The sequence below is a fragment of the Brachyistius frenatus genome, unplaced genomic scaffold (genome assembly GCF_029030835.1).
Source record: "Brachyistius frenatus isolate BFR_SWC_R1_liver_20210118 unplaced genomic scaffold, ASM2903083v1 Contig_241, whole genome shotgun sequence".
NCBI classification, from domain to species: Eukaryota; Metazoa; Chordata; class Actinopteri; family Embiotocidae; genus Brachyistius; species Brachyistius frenatus.
This window is the reverse complement of record NW_027210840.1, coordinates 281,716-306,173: the sequence shown is the minus strand read 5'-3', so window position 1 is coordinate 306,173 and position 24,458 is coordinate 281,716. Positions and strand designations below refer to the sequence as shown.

Below are 24,458 nucleotides of genomic sequence, written 5' to 3'. Positions count from 1 at the left end.
AGTCACATGACCAGATCAGATCCCCTCTGGGTGCTGAACCCCCCCCCCCACACACACACACACATACACATACACACACACACACATACACACACATGCAGGAAGGAAAGTAGGCCAACATGCTGCAGGCTGAGTTGTACTCACTGAAACACTTGATGTTCAGGGTTCTCAGAGGATGACCAACTCTCTGTCCTCCTCAGAAAAACAACATGCCGAGTCACATCTTCGATCTCACAGACGGATGACCAGATCGTGGTCCCAGCGTTTTCCATCCAGCAGGTGGCGCTCTAAGCATAGCGGACCTCTGGCCTGTTGACCGATTTATCTCTTTATTGATTGAAACAAACTGGGCTAACCTTAGCTCTGGTTAACAGGTTAGCTCGGAGTTTGCGAGTCGACCAAAACAGAAATCAGACATTTTACCGACACGTCATACTCACTTTGTAACTTTTCTGAGGACCAGTCTGAAATGAAAAGGAGTCATAAAATCCAGCAGTTCAATCCAGCTGTGTGTGACCTCACATCTCTGCATACAGCAGTGGAAAAAAAGAAAAACTGCTGAAAAATGCACGAGGGTTGTGACTTCGTTGGTTTAAACTGCGGCTCTGGGCGGGTTCTGTCGGGAACAAAGACGGGCTGTCAGGAAAATACAAAACGAATATAAATAAATGATAAATCGACTCGATAACAACAAAAAAACCAAACTGAAAACATGTTGAAATGTCTTCATAGAAGTCTGTTTGGCAGCTTTCAGTCTCCTTCGCGTTTTTACTCTCCTGGAGTTTGGACCGATGCAGAAGTGTCTTCAGCTGCAATACCACCGAGTGCCACTAGAGGTCGGCTCCAAAAAGCCTCCGGCTCCACAGACTCCCATTCAACTTCTCTCGTCAAATACAAAGTGAATAAAATGTCTCCAGCAGTTATCTCGGTGTTGTTAGTTAAAGTCGCTCCTTCTTATTAGTTTTCTGGAGATCCATCTGAAAATAATCCCTCATTCATTAGAAAATAAGCTTTAAAAAGACCTGTTTTTGGGGGGCGTGTCTGTTTGATTGACAGGCCTGTGGTGCAGTCAGGTTACAGCTATCGGTGGGCGGGACGTAGTATCGTCAGGTTTCCAATCGGATCGGTCAGATCCACCGCTGGCTCCTCCCCCACCTCGTTCAAATATGGTCACTTCCTGCTCCAAACCGCTCCGAACTAGCAAAGATGGTGACGGACAGAATCTGAACTGGAGGCTTCATAACGTTCACAAACCAACGATGACATCACTGATGGCTGCTGATTGGTCCAGACGGTGATCCAGCAGGTGTCTGCTTCCTGGTATCCAGGTTTCGTAGAGGTCTTCAGTTTTTGTCCTGACGTGCAGTGAACTGTTGGATCTTTTATCTACAGGCGGGTGTTTTTCTAACTTGTCCAACCAGTATAATTTGCCAAAGAGTTTAAAATCTTTTGTAACTGAGAAGTTTCTGGTTTTGATTTTTTTTTTTATAAATTTGCACAAAAATCTAGAAGTAGTTTTCACGTTGACGCGGTGGGTTGTTGAGTTTAGATTAATGAGAGTTAAATGCACTTTAATTAGTAGATAGATTAGAATGCATTTCATCCATTTTGTCTTTCAGTTGAAATTATATATATATAAAAAAAGTAATAAATAAACTGCATCTGCAGTTTTTTGTTTTTTTTTAAGTTGTGCACTAAAAAAAGAGAGTTGGAACAATTTCTGCCAAAGTTTTTGTAGAAACTGTTGTCTGATGTGAAAACATCACTGTCAGCCTGAAGAACATGTTATTAACACGCATGAGCATCAGGTCAGATATGTGATATATTCTGCACATCAACACAGGAGCTGTCCTGTATGTGATCAACATATTAGCATCAGTCCCGTTACTGGTTCATAAAGGGACATGTCGCCCTCTGGTGGACGCAAGCTGTCATTTCTTTCTCAGAAAACCACCTGTTTTGTCTTTTTCTCTCCCACCCTCTCCATCTTTATCTCCTCCTTCTCCTCCTCCATATTTACCTTTACCTCCTCCATCTTTCCTGGCTCCTCCTCCTCCTCCTCCTCCAAGAGAACTTCTTGAGGGAACTTCTTGAGTTCATTGAATTCACTGAATGTTCACTTGGACTCCAGGAGAAGCGTATTTGAATTCGGGGGTCAAAGGTCACTGTGACCTCACAGAACACATTTGTGGCCAAAACAAAAATTTCAAACACTGATTATGTCAAAAATTTTACAGAAACAACCAAACTTTACTCTTTAAATGAGTGTCTTTGAAGCGTTAATTCTAGAATGAAACACTGAAGTTGTTGCACACAGACTGTATATTTATGAAAGAAGACATCAGACAGGAGACAGTTATGACTAACATATATTATGATATACTTGGCTAAATAAAAGTAGATTTTTTTAATTTTTTTTTTTATACAAAGAACAGAAATACGGCAGACGTAAAGGCACAAGTTCAGAAAAGAAAACATTTGGCTCCATTTTGTTTTTTATATATATATATATATATATTGGCTACAGTCTGACATCAGAGTCCGACATCACAGGTTGATTGACAGGGCGGCGTCAGGAGGAGGAGGAGTCACGCTCCCATCACACAGGGAGGAACCACGAGCGACCGGGACGCAGGATTAAAAAGGCCACGTTAATGCTTACGTAGTGTGAATATTACAAACAGATCAGACTGAGGAGGACGAACAGAAGCGTCAATCTTCATCACTTTTGAACACTCGAGTGTCCCTCCCGCCTCATTTCCACGGTTACGGACGTTAAAGATCAAACTCTCGAGTTTCTGCTGTTTGTTTTTTTTTTTGTTTTTTTTTAAATCAGCGCAGGACAAACAACAACAACAAATCTTTTGTTAATATTTTTTTTTTTTAAATCCATTTGTTTTTTGGTTATTTTACCAAATTTTTTTCGTTTAACATTTAAATTGTAATTTTTCTGAAAGTCTTATTACCCCCAACCGAGCGTGTCATACAGCAGTTGGTCCACCAGAGGGCGGCGCGTCGGCGTAAAGAAACGAAACCTTTTCACACCTCTCGGGACTCAAACCGGACCCACACACCACCAACTTCAGCTCTAACTCCGTCACGCTGCCCTCTAGTGGACTAAGAGGGGTATCACACGCTTCGCCGGGACTCTCGGCTGCATGTTTGTACTGAAGGTGCTGAAAATTAAATAAAGCTCAAAGTGCTCTCAGACTCTCTCCTCATGAACGCGATCCGTTTGTCGCCCCGTTCAGAGCGGACTCGGCTTCGATCCGACTCTCCGGTTCTGTTGGGATTCACGATGACATCATGAGCAGAGCAGGAGGAGCTTTAAAACGTTGATCGCATCACCTGCAGCTGCAGCGACGCAGTAAATGCAGCAGAACCATGGTGAGATCGGGGAACGTTCCACCGGTTCTGTTTCTGGTCTGTGATCGCATTGATTGAAGGCACAAAACTCTTTTAGAAAGAGTCGCTTTAAAAAACAAACAATTAAAATAAAAAGCATCAGTCTTTCCGTATAAATGTTGGAAATAATTCCCTTTTAGATAACAGATAAAAACATCTTTGGCTGTTTTGGGCCACCGTCCTCCTTGCAGGCTCCGCCTCCAATCCCGGTAAACGCACGTGTGGCTTCATACTTCATTGTTTTCAGATCGTCTCTTCAGTGAAAGCAGCAGCTGAGGAGCGGAGGGTACGGAGTTGTATATAAAACGATAAGCGCTGATACGGGCACATTGTATGTACGGGCTACCTCCTGACAGGTGGAGCAGCTGCAGCTCTACTCCATCAGGTAGACGGAGATGTCCTGAGCCGGAGCGACGAACTTCCCGCTGCGACCCGCCGCCACGCGTTCGCTCTGCTGGACAGAAGAAACGAGATTCAACGAGCGAAGCCAACAACTCAAAATGTACGATGATTATTGACAACATAAGGGTGAAGATAACTGATAAACACTTCAAAGTGTATTTTACTTCATACTTATACGTTTTCTTCACCTTGCGAAGCAGCTTTTACACCTTCAACCTGTTGTTTGCTGTCTTGCTTTGCTTGTTTGTTTGTTTACCTGCATCTGTCTGTTGTCCAGGTACAGCTGCAGGTTGGGTGCGTGCTCTGACGACATCATGGTGGGCGGAGCCGTCAGGGGGCCGATGTTGCCGTTCTCCTGGCCGACGGCCGACGTTCCCGCCGCCGGCTCGCTGCGGCTCCACTGGAAGTAGCAGGAGCCCCGAGGGGGGCTGGTGTCCGGGGGCGGTCCGGCCCCCCCGAGGCCCGGCGCCGGACCCGAAGAAAAGCACTGCTCGAATATGCAGCTGCTGAGAGACGCCGCCGCCACCGCCGCCTGGCCGCACGCCCCCCCCCCCTGCTGAGAGTGGTTCAGTCCGGTGACACTTGTTGGCCTGAAGCCAGCGAACGGGAATGTTTGGCTCGGGGAGTTCTGGCTCGGGAACGCTTGCGACGGCTCGTGTCCGTTGTGCACGATGCCGGCGTGAGGCCACGGCTGGAGGGGGGCGGGTCGGTGGGGGGCCTCGAGCGGAGGACCGTCCCGCAGGCAGGAGGAGGAAGAAGAGGAGGAGGGAGAGGAGGAGGAAGAGGAGAAGCGGACGGGGATGAGGGGGGGCAGCACGTCCATCCCGGCCGGCGCCCCGCGGTTCTGCAGGTCGTTCTGACGCCACAGAAGAGGGTCCGGACCGGAGACCCCATGATGGAGGCCGTAGTGCCTCGCCTGACCGCAGGACTGAAAGGGGGCTTGGTCGGCAGAGATGTCGGGGATGGCGAGCTCCGGCCGCTCCAGAGACGGGCCGAAGACTTCGTGGAGGTCGGCCGGTACCAGCGGGCCTCGGTGGGAGAGTCTCTGGGTGCTGACGAACAGCTGGGCCGACTCTCCGTTGACCGGTCGGGCGTAGAGGCCGTTCGTCGGGGAGAAGCAGCGGTCGTTGCTCGGCAACGGAGGCTTGCAAAGCTCGGAGAAGTCCTGCGTGAGGCAGCCGGGAGGGACGCCTCTCAGACCGTCGTCTCCCGCCTCCTTAAACAGAACGCTGTCGATGTAGTCGAAGATGTCGTTGGCGAGGAGGCCGTCCAGGTCCGAGCGCACGTGGCTCTGCTCCTCCTGGTCCTGACTCAGCCTTTTCAGCGCGTTCTCCCAGTCCGTCAGCTCTGCCTCTCCAACCTGCAGGTCCTGCAGCGCCACACCGAACTCCCCGCGGTGGACCATCTTCTCCAGGCCGTCCATCACCGCCATCACCGAGCGCTTGGCCTCCTCCTTCACCACCACGGGCTCCGCCGTCGTGGCCGTCGCCTCGTTCCCCTGCCAGGCGTTGCTGGCGACGCTGAGCAGGGCGCGGCTTTCCATGAACACCTGGTCCACGGGCAGAGGGGGGGTCGCCGTCTGGGTGTAGACCGCTTCGTCCTGGCTCAGGAAGCAGTCCAGCAGACAGCCCGGCGCCAGGTCCGGCTTGGCGTCGCCGCCGCCGAACGTTTTGTTGAAGTGGAACTGCGGCAGGTCGATGGTGGGGCCCGTGTTGTAGAGGACGGCCTCTCCGGTGGTGAAGTTGAAGGGGAGCTGCAGTCGGCGCTGACGCAGGTATTCCTCGCCCTCGGTGTTCCTGGAGCAACGACAGACGTTACACGTTACGCCCGACATCAGAGCCGGATTAAAACACCTGCCGGCGGTCTGACGGAGGGATCGGACCACTCACACTAAAGCTCTCTGGTACACGATGATGAAGTCGGGTCGTCCTCCTTTGTAGATCAGCTTGGCATTGGCCTTCACCCACACCCAGCCGCCCAGCTTGCTCAGCAGCCGGAACACAGTCAGACCGCTCTCGCCCGTTTTAATCACTGGGAGGACGACAGGAACACAGGGAGGAGTTAACGGTGCAGAGGCGTCTCGTACGACTGTAGTCGTGTTGCGCGGGAACTGTTGCACGGGGCAGGAGGAAGCAACAACCTTTGTGAGTACGTGAACATTTGTGATTTCACCGCGGACCTGAAACTGGAGCAGAGAAACATCCGATTTTTGGTGTTCAACTCTAAATGTTTTTAGAAAAAGTAGCTGTTGGTTAGCTGGTTGTCAGACTGTCAACACCGAGTTCTACTGGAACCTTCTGAGGCGACCGATGGAAAACATTCGCTGCAAACCATCTGAACTGTGGCGCCATGGCAACAGGCTTCTCCAACATGACAACACACCAGCTCACAGCGAGTTGAAGATTTTCTGTTTCCCTGAAATGTGATGCAAGGAACAAGGCTGAAAAGCAAAATTGGATGATGGTGATCTTCGGGCCCTCAGATGGGACCGCTTTAAAAAAAAACCAGCCGTGATTCTATAGTGGAAATCACTGCGTGGGCTCAGGAACACTTGGCTGTAAATGGCCGTGTTGAAGGTTTTTTTTCCCCACGTACCAGCGGCCACGTTAACGTGTGAACTCTGAATACTTCCTCATGAAAAGGTTGCTGCTTCCTGCTGTTCCGTGTGCATCGCCGTGCTGCGTTCAGGAACACTCTCTTTATAAAAGAAAGACACGACCACAACAAAAACACAATGCTAACATCCTCTACCATCTTCACTTGTGGATTCAGAACTGAAAGATGCCATTTCATAACTGAACAATAACAGAAACATTTTCCATCTGAAGCTGTATTTAATGTAAAGCGGATGACTTACTGCGTATGTGGTTGTCGGCGCAGTACATCATGTCGGCAGCGTGGATGAACTGGTATCCGGAGCCTCTGGTGCACAGCTCGGTCTCCGAGTAGCCCAGGATGATCTTCCCCCTGGACGCACACACAAAACAAACGGTTCATCCTGACCAGGGAAAACTCAAATCCGCCCGGACGGAGATGAAGGCTAAACCCCGGAGCTTTCGCCGCACCTGCTGTCGATGCCCATGGGCGTGAAGTCCAGCTTGTGCTTGCTTTGGAAGAGGAGCATCTTGGTTCTGATCTCCACGATGGAGGGAGGCTGGACGGGCATGGCGATGGCGAACAGGGCCAGCTGAGGCAGGCCCACCGTCCCGTTGTCCCGCAGGTGACTTTGGCCGTGGAGGTATTTCAGCCGGCCCTGGAACTTCAGCGCCTGGTTCAGGAGAAACGAAGACGCACGACACGTTGTTCAGGACGTTTTATTTACAAAAAAAAAACAAAAAAAAATTAATTCATCCCCCATTTCGTCTGTTTGTTTGGGTTTTTTTTTTTTTTGGGGGGGGGCTTAAAGCTGACCAGAAAGCCGGAGGAGTTGTCCAGCAGGCAGCGGAAGCGACACATGAAGCTCCGCTCCAGGAAGGACGAGTTCTCCGGAGGAAGATGCTCGGGATCGTACGTCACCGGCTCGCCGCGACACTGCAGCGCTGAGAGGGAGAAACAAGGACGGCAGAGAAAAAACAAGAAAAAGGACACAAAATCAAACATTCGAACGCGTCAAACTGTCCGTAGTCCTCAATGTAACCTGTTGAACTGTTGAATCCTGTCGGTGAGAAAAGACTTCAAGCCAGCGGAGCGGCAAAAATACAAGAAAACGAAATACTTGAATTTGAGGAAAGAAATGACTTTGATAGCCAAGAAATCTTAAAATAAGCAGCTTCCAGTCTAAAAATAAGTATTGAAATAAGTGGACACAGCAAAGTAATACATTAAATGCACTTAATATTAATAAATAATTAATTCTTAATTTTAGCACCAAAACAAAAACAAAGGCTGAAAAACAAAAGAATAAATCACTGATTTAAGTGGAAAGAAATGAATGCTTATGGAAAATATTTTAAACAAGACCTCTTGACACAGATATGGAAAAAAATTAAGGTAAAGAAACTGCATATTTTTAATTAAACAAAATTTAGGTACATGTAAGTCTCCAAACAAAAGGAAAACATTTACGTTTTGTATTGTTCCTTCCTGTATTCCTAAACTGCTGTGATGACAAAATTTCCTCACAGCGGGATTAATAAAGTCTTTTTTTTTTATCTTAATTTATTTATTTGATTAATCTTATGTTATTGATCTTATTTACGTTATCTTCTCCGATCTCATTTCATTCATCTTAATCATATTAATCTCCTCTCCTCTCCTCTCTCTGAGGACTCTAGCGGCCGTAGGTTCGGCAGCAGGGTAAAGTGGGCGTCAACACGTCGTGCTGGCGTCTGTGACCCGGACTCACCGTCTCCGGCTGCCGGTGGAGGGTTCAGGGCGAAGTGGAGCTGCTCTCTGAACGTGGCTCGGTCGTCAGTGTGGATCAGATCGAACACACTCTGGTGAACCACGTCGGACTGTCGGCAGAGGACATCACACAATGTAACGCAACGCAGCGCAATGTCACACAACACCACACAACGTAACGCAACACAACGCAACGCAACAAAACAATGCAACGTAATAACACAATGTAACAACGCAACAATGCAATGTAACACGACGTAACACGACGCAATGTAACAACACAACGCAATGTAACACAACACAATGTAACAACATAACAACACCACACAACGTAACACGACACAACACAATGTAACAACGCAACAACGCGATGTAACAACACAACGTAACAACACAACATAACACAACGCAATGTAACACAACATAACACCACACAATGTAACAACACAACGTAACACAACGCAATGTAACACAACATAACACCACACAATGTAACAACACACTGTAGCACAACACCACACAATGTAACACACAACACAATGTAACAACGTAACACAACACCACACAACGTAACAACACAACGTAACACAACACAACACAATGTAACAACACAACGTAACACAACGCAATGTAACACAACATAACACCACACAATGTAACAACACAACGCAACGTAACAACACCACACAACACACTGTAGCACAACACCACACAATGTAACACACAACACAATGTAACAACGTAACACAACACCACACAATGTAACAACACACAACGTAACACAACACAAGACAACAGAACAACACAAGACAACGTAACAACACAACACAATATAACACATCACACAACACACAGCGGTGAGGTGAGGTGGGGTGAATGAATAAGCGCGAGGTGTTTGACAGCTCGCTGTGCGGCCGGCAGCTCACCTGATGGAAGCCCAGGTAGTCCGTGATCGTAGCAGAGGAATAAAACACGGAGCCGTCTGACGTGACCACCATCACGAAGCCGTTCAGCGCCTGCACACACGTGAGGACACAGCACGTCACAGACACACACACGCAGACAACACAAAACCACCACAGAGCTCACGGCTCTTCTCCCGGCAGCGATCCGACCCTGAAGCCTCCTTCCTGGTCGTCCAACGTCCAGATTCAGAAGGTTTTTCAGAGTAAAAGAAAAAAAAAATCCCCTAATTTGTTTTGGATTGTGCGTTGATCCGCCAAAATTTCAGTGTTCTGGCCTTCGTCTTCACGCTCACATGCTCCTGGCTTCGTGCTGCTGCACGTTTCAGTCTGAAGGGGCATTTTTCTAGTTTCCACTTTGTTGTGTTTGCCTGTTTGTGGTTTCCTTTTGTGTATTTTATTACATATATATAAATATATTTCAATATTGAAACAGGCCTGCGTGTGGCCTAGAGCCTCAACATCTGGATGATTTTTCACGCGTTTCCCATCGAAAACAAACAGTGAGAAGATCCCATGTGTACTTTATCATCACTGCAGAAACACTGCAGGCTCTAATCACATCATGTCATTGTGTGTGTTGTTAGTATTTGTACACACTTGTTTTGTGTTGTTTTGGTACATATACAACACTGAGATCTGCCGGTAACAGAGGCAGAACCAATCAGCGGCCATCAGTGATGTCATCGTTGGTTTGTGAACGTTACGAAGCCTCCAGTTCAGATTCTGTCCGTCACCATCTTTGCTAGTTCGGAGCGCTTTGGAGCAGGAAGTGACCATATTCGGACGAGCTGGGGGAGGAGCCAGCGGTGGATCTGACCGATCTGATTGGAGACCTGACGATACTACGTCCCGCCCACCGATAGCTGTAACTCTTTTTTTTCAGAAGCTACGAACACTTTTATAAACAGTCTGTGGTTTGAACGGACATTAAGGTTAAACATTGGAGTTTCATCGGTCGATGTTTAGCATTTTGACGATTATCAATATTTTTTTTTTATATATAAATTCATCCAGTTCTGCTGGTGCTTCAATAAAAGATTTATTTGTTGTTATTCCAAATTTTCCCACAAAGATTTTCATTTCTACTGTAAATGCACATCTGTTTCAAATGTAAATAGTCAGTATAAGTGTGTGAGTACAGATCTCTAAAGGATGTTGTTCAGCAAAATTCAGTGTGTGTGTGTGTGTGTGTGTGTGTGTTCCTCTTGAACGCTTTAAACCGAACTCTCTCTCAGTTGAATTTCTCTAGAGCTAATTCAGTTTTTTATGCGACATTACAGGGGAGATTTAAAAAAAAAAAAATAAATAAAGTATGTAATTTGTGGAGTTTTAACTGAGTTTTTAAAAAATAAAACTGCAGGAATGAGCAAAAAAAAAACAACAAATTGCACTTTTTTTGTTTTTTTAACCAACTCCGTGATAAAGAGTAATATGTGCTGACTTCTTGTGGTAATAATCCTGCTGCCCATTACGGAAATATTTGACTTCATATTTGAATATTTTTGCAGTTATGGTTTCAACTCCTGTTTTGAGCGTGATGTTCTACCAAAAAAGCTGATTGTTAAATTGATTAGACAAACTCTCCATTAATTCTGCTCATTAATCCCCGTCGTGAAGTCTGACCTGCAGAACACGTGTGTGTGTGTGTGTGTGTGTGTGTGTGCACCCGTGCAGCATTTGAGATAACGTGGTTAAAACTTTTCTTTGTTTCTTTAGACAGCAGTTACGCGGCTTTTGTTTTGTTTTTTGAAGCAGAACCTGATAAAGAGTAATATGTGCTGACTTCCTGCGATAATAATCACAACGCACAACATTTCCTTTTTTAAATTTTGTTTTTTGATCTACACCTGCTGTCAAAATAAGAGCTTCAGATGCTTTTTAAATGCCGTTAATGCCGCTGCAGGTTCTGAGGTTTGGTACGATTGTTTTCTTAAATGTCATTTTACCTTGTTTTTAATAAGTAACAGACTCATCACAGTAAGATCTGAGTGTATGAGAGACGTCTGACCCTCCAGATGTGTTTCCCGTCTCCTACCTGCAGCAGCAGGTCCCCCTCAGAGAAGGCCGCCGTGTCCGGGCTGCTCCCGTTCTTCAGTCCAGGAAACATCGGGATGCTGCCGGAGCTCGTCTTCGCGGTCGCTGCACAGCAGGAAGAGAAGTCAGCAACAGGTGATAGGAAATGCCTCCGAGCACCAACTTTCAACATGAAACTGACTTTACCAACAAAAACAAGTGTTCATTTCAAAACCAGCGAGCACCCAAAGACAAACAGAACAATAACTTCAAAAATGATGTACAAAAAAAAAAAAACATAAACGTTACTCCAAACGAAAAGCCGGATTAAAAAGAGTCAGTCCTGCAGGTCAAAGGTCACCGCGGGTTAGCTGAGCAGAATCAGAAAACAATGAATGAACAGTTGGTCCAATCGAGTTAACAATCAACTTTTCCTGGAAAAGATATGCTGCTTTAACAAACGATTTTCTCTGAAAATAAATCTTTTATTGAAGCACAAGCAGAACTAGATTAATATATATATATATGAAAAAATATCGATCGTATCGATTGTCAAAATGCTAAACATCAGCCGACCGATGAAACTCCAGTGTTTAACGATGTCTGTTCTGCCCACAGACTGTTTATAAAAGTGTTCGCAGCTTCTGAAAAATAGTTCCGATGCAGAAGTGTCCCAAACTGCAATACCACCGAGTGCCACTAGAGGTCGGCTCCAAAAAGCCTCCGGCTCCATAGACTCCCATTCAGCTTGTCTCATCAAATACAAAGTCAATAAAATGTCTCCAGGAGTTATCTTGGTGTTGTTAGCTAAAGTCACTCCTTCTTATTAGTTTTCTTGGAGGTCCATCTGAAAATAATCCCTCATTCATTAGAAAATAAGATTCAAAAAGACCTGTTCTAAAACAGGTGGCTTGTCTGTTTGATTGACAGGCCTGTGGTGCAGTCAGGTTACAGCTATTGGTGGGGTCGGGGCTTAGTATCATCGGGTTTCCAATCAGATAGAGTCATTAGTTTCCTGACTGTCCTTCTGAAAACAATTCCATCGTGAATTCGATTTTACGCCTCAAAAGCGTCACGTTTGGGGCGGGGCATAGATGGAGTCAACTCCTCACCAGATCGTCCAAGTATGGTCACTTCTGGCTCCAAAATAACAAAGGTAGCAGCGGCCGTAACGCCGAAATCGAAGCTTTACAAGCGTCAGGTTACAGCTATCGGTGTGCGGGACGTAGAATCCCTCCCCCCCAACTCCTCCACAAACTTCCAAGGAAACTCTGCTTCAAGCCTGTTCTACAGTTCAGCAGCTGGTTATAATAAACCCGAAGACTTTAAAGGGTGAATCCACACTAAATGGCAAAATGTTGCTTTCCCCCAGGCTGCTTTTTTTGACACTCTGCTCTGGATCTAAAAATAATCTGGCTGTTAGATCGTGAACGTGCAGCTGAAAAAAAAAAAAAAAAAAACTCAAGGCCAGCGATCTGGCTCGACTTGAGCTCCGGTCATTGGGCCTCCGCCAGAAAACAGGTTTTCTCATTGCTGGAAAACTGATCTGGCAGCATGCATATCCTCGCACGCACGCGCGCACGCCTTCATCTGCCCAGCGGGGAGTTTTGTAAGCAAAAGCCAGAGAGAGTGTTTCCCTTATCTGGACGGCCATTGCAGGAAAATCCCAGGATACGGCCTCTCCCAACCTGTCCTGTCGTGCAACGCTACTACCCCCCCCCCCTTGCTACACACATACACTTGCACGCATGAAATGAGTTTCAAATGTGCCGTCACCAAACAGACAGAAAGACGATAGTCAAAATAAACTCTTCAAACATCATCTGGTTAATCCACCCCATCCCGCTCTCATTTTGGTTTTTTTCTCTCTCTCTCTCGTGAGTAAGTGGGCCTCTGTTTGTTTTCATTCTAACTTTCTTGCCCGGCGGTGAACTCGTGCATCGTGTTTCTCCCCTCCGCAACATTTTTCCACTGCGAACCTGCTTAATGCTGCCTTCACTGACACTGGACACATGTAGGACAAACCATTTACCGTTGGTAAAAGAGTTTGTAGCCAGATGCAGAAAGTGTCTTGAGCTGCAATAACAGCACAAAAACAAACTGCTGAAAAATGCATGAGGGGTTGTGGCTTCGTTGGTCGGAAAAATACTAAACGAATAACTTCTTCAAGAAGTCGATGGAGAAATCGACTCGATAACAACAAAACCAAACTGAAAACATGAGGAAACGTCTTCGTCAGCTTTCAGTCTTCTTCAGTTTTTTGCTCTCCTGGATTTTGGAGCGATGCAGAAATGTCTTCAGCTGCAGTATCACCGAGTGCCACCAGAGGTCGGCTCCAAAAGGCTTCTGGGCTCCATAGACTCCCATTCAACTTCTCTCATCAAATACAAAGTCAATAAAATGTCTCCAGCAGTTATCTCGGTGTTGTTAGCTAAAGTCACTCCTTCTTATTAGTTTTCTGGAGGTCCATCTGAAAAACCTGACGTAGTATCGTCAGGTTTCCAATCAGATCGGTCAGATCCACCGCTGGCTCCTCCCCCAGCTCGTCCAAATATGTACTCATGGGTGACGTCACCGCTGGTTGATGGTTGGGACTGACTCGCTGGTGGAGCCTCTGGTGGACATTCGATGAACTCCTGTTCGTGTCTGCATTTTTTAATTACATTTTTTGACCTGGATGGTTACCATGCCAACACTCCCAACTGTGTTAGTTTAGATGCACGAGACATTTTACACACATCTCTGTCATAAAACTTTATGAATAAACTAAAACTCTTTTGAGGCTGACGCGTAACTCGACACCAGGAGCTTCAGCACCAAGCTGCAGCTTCCTGTGTCGGCCCATTATGGGATTGGTGAAGGTGCAGAACATTCCTCTGATGCACGACTCGCTCCGGGCAAACAAGTCTGTCACTCAGAGATCGAGGCGGCTTTTCAAGGGATTTAACGTCTTTTCACCACGGGGTGATTACGTGCAAACAGCGAGGGGCCAGAGTCGGACAATTCTGGAAAAAAAGTGCTGAATAGTGGCATTAAACCAATAACTGACATATGTTAATACAGAACAAACACTGAACCTAAACAAGTTCAAACATCAAAGTGAGAGCATGTGGAGCTGAAACACACCGAGGAGAGAAAAAGGAAATGCTGTCAGGGGCTGGAGGTCTGCCAGATCCTGAGCGAGTATAAAGCATGCCAGCAATGCATCGGGGAATATTATCTTGATTTGAAAACATTTAGTTGAAGTAGATCCTGAACAGAGATCTCTGTTCTCACACAGATGTTGCAGGAAAAGGGCGGAGCTTGCCGCAGAGAGCAGCCAATGGGAGGGGAAGGGAGGGGAGGGGGAGTATAGAAACGGCAGGTTGTGCCCCACCCCCCGCCCCCACCCATCAGACAACAGTGTCATCGAAAAGAAGGAAAAAGAAACCCAAAGAAACTGAAGTGTGTGGTAAACTGTAGGACGTGGTCAGATAGGTTTCACTGCATACATGATGAGTCTGGAGAGACAGCTGACTAGTTGGAGCCACGAGGAGGTTCTAGTTGTAGTCTGGGTTTGGACCAGTTTAGCATTAGTTGTGAATTTGATTTTGGTTTAGGACTGATTTTGGACTTGGTTTTTGTCTTGGTTTTGGACTTTCTCAGGACGAGTTTTTAGACATGGTTAAGACTAGTTTTTGGACATGGTTTAAAACTAGTTTTTGGACTTTCTCAGGACTAGTTTTTGGACTTGGTTTAAGACTAGTTTTTGGACTAGTCTTAAGCACACCAATAGCTGTAACCTGACGCTTATAAAGCTTTGAGTTCGGCGTTTCGGCCGTTGCTACCTTTGTTATTTTGGAGCCAGAAGTGACCATATTTGGACGATCTGAGGAGGAGTTGACTCGATCTACACCCCGCCCCCACCTATAGCGGAACCCTGGCTGCACCACAGACCACACCACAGACCACAGGCCTTTCAATCAAACAGCCACACACCCCCACCCCACCCAACGTGACGCTTTTGAGGCATAAAATTGAATTCACGATGGAATTGTTTTCAGAAGGACAGTCAGGAAACGAATAACTCGATCTGATCAGTCCAAAACCAAGACAAAAGACAAGTCAAAACTAAGTCAAAAACTAGTCTTTAACCAAGTCCAAAAACTAGTCCTGACTTGGTTAAGACTAGTTTTGGGACTTGGTTAAGACTAGTTTGATTTGGACTTGCTTTTGACTATTTTGGAAGTGGTTTTCAACAAGTTTAGGACTGATTGAGGTTTTGGCTTAAGCGGGTTTTGGCCTCGGTTTTGAGCTACTTTTAGACAAACTCTGGACTCCATTTACCCAGCACCATAACTGGGGCCCAGAAGGAGACCGTCTTCCACATGTGGTCAGATCCTGAATGTGTGACTCTGATCCAAAATGTGCAGATTGTTTGGATCTTCCTGTGCGTCGGGTTTGAACGTGTGTGTGTGTGTGTGTGTGTGTGTGTGTGTGTGTGTGTGTGTGTGTGTGTGTGTGTGTGTGTGTGTGTGTGTGTGTGAAGCGTCCAACTTTTCAGAACCTGGGGCTTCTTTGCAGCAAAATCCAGATTTGAAGCATCGTCTGTTGTCATGGCAACATCTTGTGGTGTTCTATCAGAATCAGATTTATTGGAAAAATTGCTTCAAAGTCCTCTCTGCATATATGACATGAGTCTGGGCAGACGTGGAGGGAGACTGACGGCTGCCTGTTGCAGGAGATAAATCTAGTTTACCTTTTCTTTTTTTATTGACCTGAATCTCTGTTCGGTTTTCACGGAGCATGGATTTGTTATCTGTCCCCAAAAAGACGCCAGGCCGTCGTGCAGGTTTGAAAAGGCCTCTAAGCCGCGGCACGATGAGACTCTGACGATCCCGGATCAAAATAAACAGTGATTATGAGCTATTCAGGGCACAGGGTCTGTTTTCCTGCTGGTAGCCTGGAGGCCTCCTATTTGAAATGAATATGCCGAGCTATTCCTGTTTTCTTTTTTTTTCATCTGCCGAGAAGTCACGTCATCAGTGTTGGAACGAGCACGGGGAGAAAAAAGCCGGGTCACTGTGTGAGGCACATCGTGTCACCGAAACGATCGTAATCAGACTGCGGGGTCAGTCTGAAGGAATCGCAGACACCAACTCTGCCTTCTAAATTCAGCAAATCAGACAGGAAGTAGGTGGATGTCGGTGTCTGTTGGTAGACGGAGGTGAATGTAAAGGAAAAATATGCAAGTCACAGTAAACGCTAAAATCCAATTTACTGTTTTCATTTTCAGATTCCTTCCGAAACCCAGACGGTGCAATTCACGGCCCCATCATTAAATTTCGTGATGCATCGTCGTCTGCGGGGACGACAGCTGATTTTGGTTCGGCGAATAAACAAACAAATCATTTCTGGGGGGGGGGCATGATTAAATGCGTCTCCTCCGGCGGTCGCTGGGATTCTCACGACACGCAGCGGGACGAGTCGTTGAATCTGAGGCCGACGGACAGCTGCTGTCAGGACGGGTACGCGGCCTCCGCTGCGTGATGGCGCCGAGGCGACAGGTGAGTTTTTAAGGACTTCAAAAGAGCATCCTCGTCAGGGTTTCTACGCATTTCTCAGATTTCTAACAGCGTCGCAGAAATATGTCAACAGCACCAGCAGCATCTCTCAGCTCCGTGGATCTCAGTCGCACCCCGTAAACCTGACGATGTTCACGTGTCTCTTTTTACAGGATTTCTATGCGTAGATGTTTAAGGATTCGTTTTTGGACTTGGTTAAGACTAGTTTTAGACATGGTTAAGACTAGTTTTTGGACTTGGTTTAAGACTAGTTTTAGACTTTCTCGGGACTAGTTTCTTCGTTAAGACTAGTTTTTCGTTGGAAGCACAGAATGAATCCAGAGGTTTTTTTAAACTCCACTTGAAGCCGTTTCTCTCCCGACTGCAGACAAACAGAACTCGAGTCTGTGCCACGTCTCTTCAGCTGGGCAGCAACTTGACGATGACTCAGGCTGTTATTGTCCGTGAATTAAAAAAAAAAAAAAAAAAACATTTCTCTGATGTTCCCTGATCACGTGACCCTCCGTGTCTGTGCTCGTTTCTTCACAACACTCTGAAGACTAAACAGTCCTCCAGGTCGACTCGTACTCGTTATTCAAGCCACGTAATTGCTGTACGCTTATTATACTAATTTATTTATAATTATTTTAAATATATATTTTTAGGGCATCAGAAAATAGTTTAAAGGCTATTTTCCACCGGTTTCGTCTCCGACGCGGTCCGGTTGCACTGCGGTCCGGTCAATTATCAAAATAAAACACCCATTTGCAAACTCCCGACCAAACCTTTCAGAAGAACAACTTAATAAAACTTAATACAGCTGTTTTGGTCCGCTTTCATCATCACGGATCCACCGACGGAAGAACAGATGCGGTGCTGTAAAGAGAAAGTTGATCCCAGGTTGGAGGTAATTAAGCTGGAAATGCAGTTTACGGACGCCGCTATCAGATACGAGGGCACGATGGTGCAACGACAGACGGAAAAGCAGGCTGAAGGGTGCGAGATGACGAGGCGGCGCTGGAATGCAGCGACTCCTCCAACTGCAGGTCCATTCATAGTGTTCACGCTGCAGACGGGGGGGTGGGGGTGGGAGGGTGGAGGCTGATGGGACGATAAGGACATTCTGCAGCAGTGGTGGACTCTGAACTCTCGTGAACTCTTGTCTGTTTGAAGTTTTCCTCTCACTTAAACTCGGTGAACTGGCTGCTTGCACAACACCAGGAGGGCTGCAACATGTGACGTCCCCCGTCAGGTTTGCGAACGTTATGAAGCCTCCAGTTCAGATTCGAGTTACACGGCAGCCTCCAAAAAACTGTTTTATGACAGAGATGTGTGTAAAATGTCTCGTGCGTCTAAACTAACACAGTTGGCAAAAAAATGAATAAAAAAAAAAAAAAATGCAGACACAAACAGGAGTTCATCGAATGTCCACCGGAGGCTCCAGCAAGCGAGTCAGTCCCGACCATCAACCTCGACCTGTGAATGTTTATAAAGACCTGAGCTGAAGTAACATCAGCTCCGATCAGTTCGTGCAGCCCTGATCACTCAGTAAGGACACTTCAGATCAGCTGCATGACGTTCTCAGCGGGCGGGCGCGATGTCGGCACGTCAGCTGTGGGCATCAGAGAGGGAAACGCTCCCGTTTGAAATGAATCTGACACTGAAGAGAAAAACAGCCCAGTTCAGTCTCTGGTCTTCTTTTGTAAAAACACGACCTCCGAACGAGGAGTTTTAGAATGCTGCCTTCTGATTGGTCGAGGCAACAGAAGAAGAAGAAGAATTAGAAGAAGAAGAAGAAGAAGAAGAAGAAGAAGAAGAAGAAGAAGAAGAAGAAGAAGAAGAAGAGGAGGAGGAGGAGCGCTTGTTTTGATGCAGCTGAAATGTGGCAGCATTTGGAAATGAGACGGTTTAGCGGCAGGAATCGAGACACACTTTATAACTCTCAGAGGCGATTCTTTCGGCCGCCCGTCCGCTCAGACACGTCTGTTTGACTCACAGGAAATGCTGGAGATGTTACACCTGCGACTCACACCTGATTCATCAGGTTTTCAGCTGCACATTTTAATCAGCTCACGGCCAACCTTAGCAGCCGGCGCAGACATCTGCGAGGCTGCTGATGGCATCGCTCACACACACACACACACAGAGAAAGAGAGAGACAGAGAAAGTGGAGTGAGGTTACGAGTGTCGAGGATATGTTGCTTCCTAAAAGACATGCCTGCGTGCTTGTCATTCCTTTTACGTGCACTGCAGGTACGAGTTCACGCCTTCAGTTTCAGCCCCGGCGCTGCCTTACTTTTCCCTTTTCTTTTTGTCTTCCACATCCGTTCATCCTCCCTCTAACTCCCACACCCTCCCCCCCTCCCCGGGTTCTGATCCGTACAGTGCCGGCCCTTTTCTCCTGTAAACAAACACAAGTTGTATTTACAGTACAACCTGCGGAAAAAAAAAAAAAGTCTCCTTGAAGGTTCAGTAAACTTCCTCCCTGCGTTGTTTACGTCCATGTTTACCAGCACGCTTCTTTCCCTGAGCTCTCGCTGCAGAAGAGTGTGACATCACTGACGTGTCGTGTTACCTGCATGCATGTGCACGCATTAAAGAGAGAAAAAAAAAAACGCTGTAAGATAATCTGCTGCCAAACAAGAGGTGAGAACTTTAAGAAGCTGAGACTACAGTGCGGTGTGAAGTACAGATGGGGAGATCAGAGTGACGGGCGGGGCTTATTGTCTCACCTTTGAAGTAGCTCTTGACCCTCAGGTATCCCACGCTGAGGCGCAGGACCGACAGTTTGTCCAGACGGGAGCGGACGTCCTCGGGGAAGGGCAGGAGGTCCATGAGCCTGTCCAGCTCCCCGTTCAGCCGATCCCGGTGGCGCTTCGAAGGGTTGGACTTAACGACCTCATTGCCTTCAGAGATCTTCTTTCTGAGGAGTAAAAAAAAAAAAAAAAAAAAATAAAAACACAACAACAATAACATCTGGTTAAGTGTTGGATAAGTTGAGTGAGGATGCCGGGGCGTCCTCAGACCGACCCAGCTTTGTACCTGCTGGAGTTGAGGCGAGTCAAGAGCACGGCACCGAAAGATACAACCCTGATGAGTAACTGGTACAGATTTTGTCGCTTGATCACCACCGATTCCCGAGTTACATACGTTTTTGTTTTTTTTGTTTTTTGTGAGCAGTGGACCGGGCGCATCGGCGATCTCTCCGCTCGCCCAAATACGGGTCACTTCCTGCTCCAAACCGCTCCGAAAACTCGCAAGACGGTGAAGGACAAAATCCCGAACTGGAGCTTTCAATAACGGACTTCCGCGAAACCGACGGGTGACATCACTGCTGGTTGAATAGAACATGACAACCGTGCAGAGAGGTGCCTCCTTCTCTGACGAACCATCTTCAGACGGTCATTCCTCTCCTGTGCCGAGTCAAAAATGAAAAGCGGTTTTTTTAAACCGTTTTATTTGCTCTGGTCCACTTTCACTGGAGATCCACGTCGTTACTCGCACAATAACACGCCCACAGAGAAAAGCAGGGACCGACTTTTTGACCTTAAGCAAAGCAAAAACCGTGAAACACACGGACGCTCATTGGAAAACTAACAGAGAACGAGCAGAGAGAAAGTGTGTGAGATAACCCTAGAAAACTATAATTATGACAGTCCAGAGATAAATGTGGTTTTAAATCATAACCCTTCACATTCGTGATTTGTTAGTGACCACAATGTGACAGTAATAAATGGTTGCTGTCAGCTGTCAGACACGAGGCTGCGAAACAAGAGTCCTCTCTGTAAATATTTAGGGAGAGGAACCAATCAGTGAGCTGCATCGGTTTTGGCCTGATACTCATTAAATCACATGCTTCCAGCTGGAGAACGCAGGTCAACTGATGCCACGGCCGCTTCGGATTCTTCACCTGCAGCTTCTCAGTAATGTGCTGCAGGATCACTGTCCCGAGGCAAAAGCCGGCATTCAAAGTGTTATTTCCCCGAGTACAGCGTATTTCTCAATGAACGCGAGGCGCTGACTGTTTATTGGTTGATAAATGCTAACCACCGACGCTGGTCTCCGATTGGCTGAATACGAGGCCGAGTTCCCAGACCGTAATCACAGCGAAGAGAAAAGGCAGCCGGGCTACAGCACTGCACTTTGCATGAGGTCAATTTTGCAAAAAAAGCAGCGCATAAATCCCGGTGATGATGAAATGACAGTCACCAGACTGAAGCTGTGCATTTCTGACATGCTTAACATTTAAATGAACGAGAACAAAACGACAAACTGAGTGAAAACGGCTGCTGGAAGACTGGAAGACTTGTTCCCTTTTGAAATTAAAAAAAAAGAAGCATTAAATTGGCATTTTTTTGTTAATAATATAATAGGATGCGTGGTCAGTGTGAGCGTCCGGGTAATAAAACAAAGAATTTGGACGGGTCAGATCTGCCGTGGAGCGCCCCTGTGCAGCGACCGCAGCGTTTTACGGCCGGGCACTATGGAGTCTTTGTGCAGCTGGCCGTCCAGGAAACCTCAGCCCTCCTTTCACAGGCCCACATGTCCAGAAACACAGAACGCCTCTTTATTTTGGGATTAACACTGGGACCGGCCGAGCAGACAAGATACACACTGTCTGCACAGATGCACTGAAAAATCGCAGAGAAACACTGCGACGCTGCGTGTTTACAGAAGTCACCCGTGAAAACAAACCTTTGCTTGTCCGCCGTTAATCTCCGTATTATGTCAGTCAGCTCATAATTCGTAGGAGGAGTCGGTCTTGTGCTTTGCGTTGTAACGGAGCGTCTTTAATTCACAGGCGTGACTCCACGCTGCGGCTGAAGCTTCAGAGCGCGACTTTTAAGTCACCTGAACAAATGTCCAATATTCACTCTCCTTTTTCTTTGAGCTCGGTTTTGGTCTCCACCAATTTGCACTGCTAAAACCTGTGTTCAAGTGCTCGACGACACTTGGGATGGAAACCCAGCTTACGTAACTACAGCTGGTAAATAAATAAAGAAGATATGAAAAAGTACGAAGGTAACTGTACTTTGACCCTCATTATCAGCGGTGATGTTAAAGTTTGCTGTGGAAAAGGAAAATGTTCTTTTCTGCATAATTTACTTAAATATTTCCACTCAATAAAACAAACGGTATTGGTTATTCGATTGTTGATTGGTAATGTAATTTAATAACACATAATTTAGCTGTATTTCAGTGGCTGTGTTTTACAAGTATATATATATATATAAAAAGAGAGTGGTGTTTACGAGCGCTCCTCTTTATAAAAATAAAAGAAAGGGTGAAAGTTCGGCCACATCTTATTAGCATGGGTTTATCACAGTCTCTTTAAGTTACTGTGCAAACAATATCCGCCCCGGGAACATATTCACCCTTCAGAAGTACATGTGGTTTGTGAAAGCTTATGATGAAGCATTTTACTTAATAAGTGCATGTAAATCAGTCAAGTTACTGTATATTTACTTAAATGCAAATTTGAGGTATTTGCACTTTACTTGAGTATTTCCATTTCATGCTACTTCACACTTCCACTCCGCTAAAATCTTAAAGGCAAGTATTTGTACGTTTGACTCCACTCCATTAGTCTGAAGGCTTCAGTTGCTTTTAAGATTACGTTTTTTTCAGACCCAATGAAATTCCCGAAGCTGAAAACACGACTGTTTTTCCGAGTGTGTTGACTTTGTGAAGCTCCATGGATTATCACAGCGGTGCCACGCACATGTGATTTTACTACATCTGGTGCATTTCTGCGGATTACACGAGCAAACAGGATGTAAAGCAGTTCAAATTAGCAGTGATACAAATGCACGAACATCATATGTAATCGTATGCAGAGCATTTTCTGCACATGTGTATTTTTACTTCAATTTTAAAAGTAAATTTTACTGATGTTACTTAAATGAGGCTTTGAATGTATGACTTTAATTTGTAGTGGAGTATTAGTCATTTCACTAAGGTAAAAGATGTGAATGCTTCTTCCAACCACTGGTTTTTAAACACATGATGTGCAGTAAAAAAAAAAAAAAAAAAAAAAAAAAAAAAAGGGGCAGTATTTCCCTCTTCAATGTAGAGGAGTTGGCATGTAAAGTCCCATAAATTTGAAATAATCCAATAAAATAAAAAAGTATTTGAAATGTTCTTCCAGTAAATGTAATTGTATTCTCCGTGGTGACGTCGTGGTGAGCTGTGTGACAGAGTTTAAAAAGATGAAAAAAGACACAACAATAGTGGGGGGGGGGAAAGAAAAGGAGCTGCGCGCGCGCACACACACACACACACACACACAGCGGTGATCCCAGAGCGAGGCAGCGCGAGGCCGTATCAGATTACAACAACATACTCGGAGCCCGCGAGCCCTCCCTTCCTTCCCTTCCCTCCGCGGAGCATCGCGTGAGAGCGAGCAGCCGACTCTCCAACTTTGATTGTGATTAATGCGCGAGGGCAAGATGTACATTGCCAGATCGAAGTTCGCCGCATTCTTAAGGTGGTCCAGAAAACAATAAATAAAAAATAAATAAAAAACGCAAACAAAAGACACACGAGCGAACTTCAGCTGTCCTCTCACACACACACACACACACACTGCTAACTTAGTCCACCTTAACTTGGCACTATTTTAGTGCCACAACTAATCGATAATGAAGCTCATCAAATGTACTAAACTCGTAAAAGAAAGCAGTTTAAAAAAAAGAACAAATCTAACGGCCATGTTTGTTTTTTGTTGTTTTTTAAAATTTTATTTCGCTAACTTTAAAAGTTTTCGTTACTTTTTCCAACGTCAACCTTTAAAACTCCCAAACACGTCTTGCCCGCCGCAGCTGCACCTTCCAACTGAAATATGTTTGTCTGTGTAAATCCGGTCCAGGACCGTGTGAGTGAGTGTGACATCGAGCTCTTACTGTTTCAGGGCGGGCTTCTTCCTCTTCTTGTTCGCGTACGTCCCCGGGTTGCCCAACATGGTTGTCACTGTGCTCTTCCTTCTCCGTCCGCTCTGTTCTCCCAGCTGCGGCCGTTTCTGACTCGGTTCGCTCCGCCGCTACGGACGCTGCCTCCTTCCGCCACGGTCACGGTCGATAAACCCGCCGTTTCTCCTTCTTCAGCCAGTTATCACAAAGTGTCATGGCAGTTTACGAAAGCAGCCAGCCGGAGGGGAGGGTGGTGGTGGTGGGTGGGGGTCGTCCTCGGTGGGGGCAACCGCGTTGACAGCTCCCGTAGACGGCCAGGTGGAGGTGGAGAGCCCCGCAGCAGGAGCTCGGTGAAAGGGGGGGGAAGGAGGGAGAGCGGAGCGCCGCGTCAGGCTCCTCCTTCTCCGGATAAACAACGCCGCCCTCTCCCTCTCCTTCCTCGCGAGTTTTCTCTCCGGAGTGAGTCGCGCGGGGTGTTTTCAGGAAATGTGTGCGACTTAGAGCTGCTTTCTTTTTCTTTTTCTTTTTCTTTTTTTGTTTGTTAAGGTGGACTGACTCTTTATGGCTGCCGCTGCTGCTAAACTTACCATAAATATGCTTTTTGAGACAGTGAAATTGAATTTGGCTGAGGATTTTCTGCCCAAAGCAAGGGCGTATTATTCAAAGATAACTTCCATTCAATAGTATTATCCACTTACATGTACAGATCTGATTACATGGTGCTTTATAACCTTAATTTTTTTTTTTTTTTTTTTTTACCCACTGTTATCACTGACTTCGGCTTTTAGTTGGTTGTTTATTTAATCGTCCGTTTTTTTAAAAGCTAGGTTCATACATGTTAATCATGAAGTTCCCCCTAGGGGATGAATAAACTTTCT

The 24,458-nt window shown here is 46.2% G+C and overlaps 1 protein-coding gene across 1 annotated transcript; it reads right to left on the bottom strand.

Annotated features, from left to right (window-relative positions):
- Positions 1-2,862: 2,862 nt before the first annotated feature.
- On the bottom strand, positions 2,863-24,005 carry LOC138633923 (aryl hydrocarbon receptor-like). Its single transcript, XM_069720457.1, has 11 exons — positions 23,575-24,005; positions 19,405-19,595; positions 11,152-11,255; positions 9,078-9,167; positions 8,052-8,261; positions 7,219-7,404; positions 6,873-7,075; positions 6,665-6,774; positions 5,697-5,838; positions 4,064-5,603; positions 2,863-3,859 (listed from the first exon to the last, which is right to left on the bottom strand). The coding sequence occupies exons 1-11, from the start codon at positions 23,631-23,633 to the stop codon at positions 3,779-3,781; spliced, it is 2,916 nt and encodes a 971-aa protein (XP_069576558.1). The 5' UTR covers positions 23,634-24,005; the 3' UTR covers positions 2,863-3,778.
- Between the last annotated feature and the right edge of the window lie 453 nt (positions 24,006-24,458).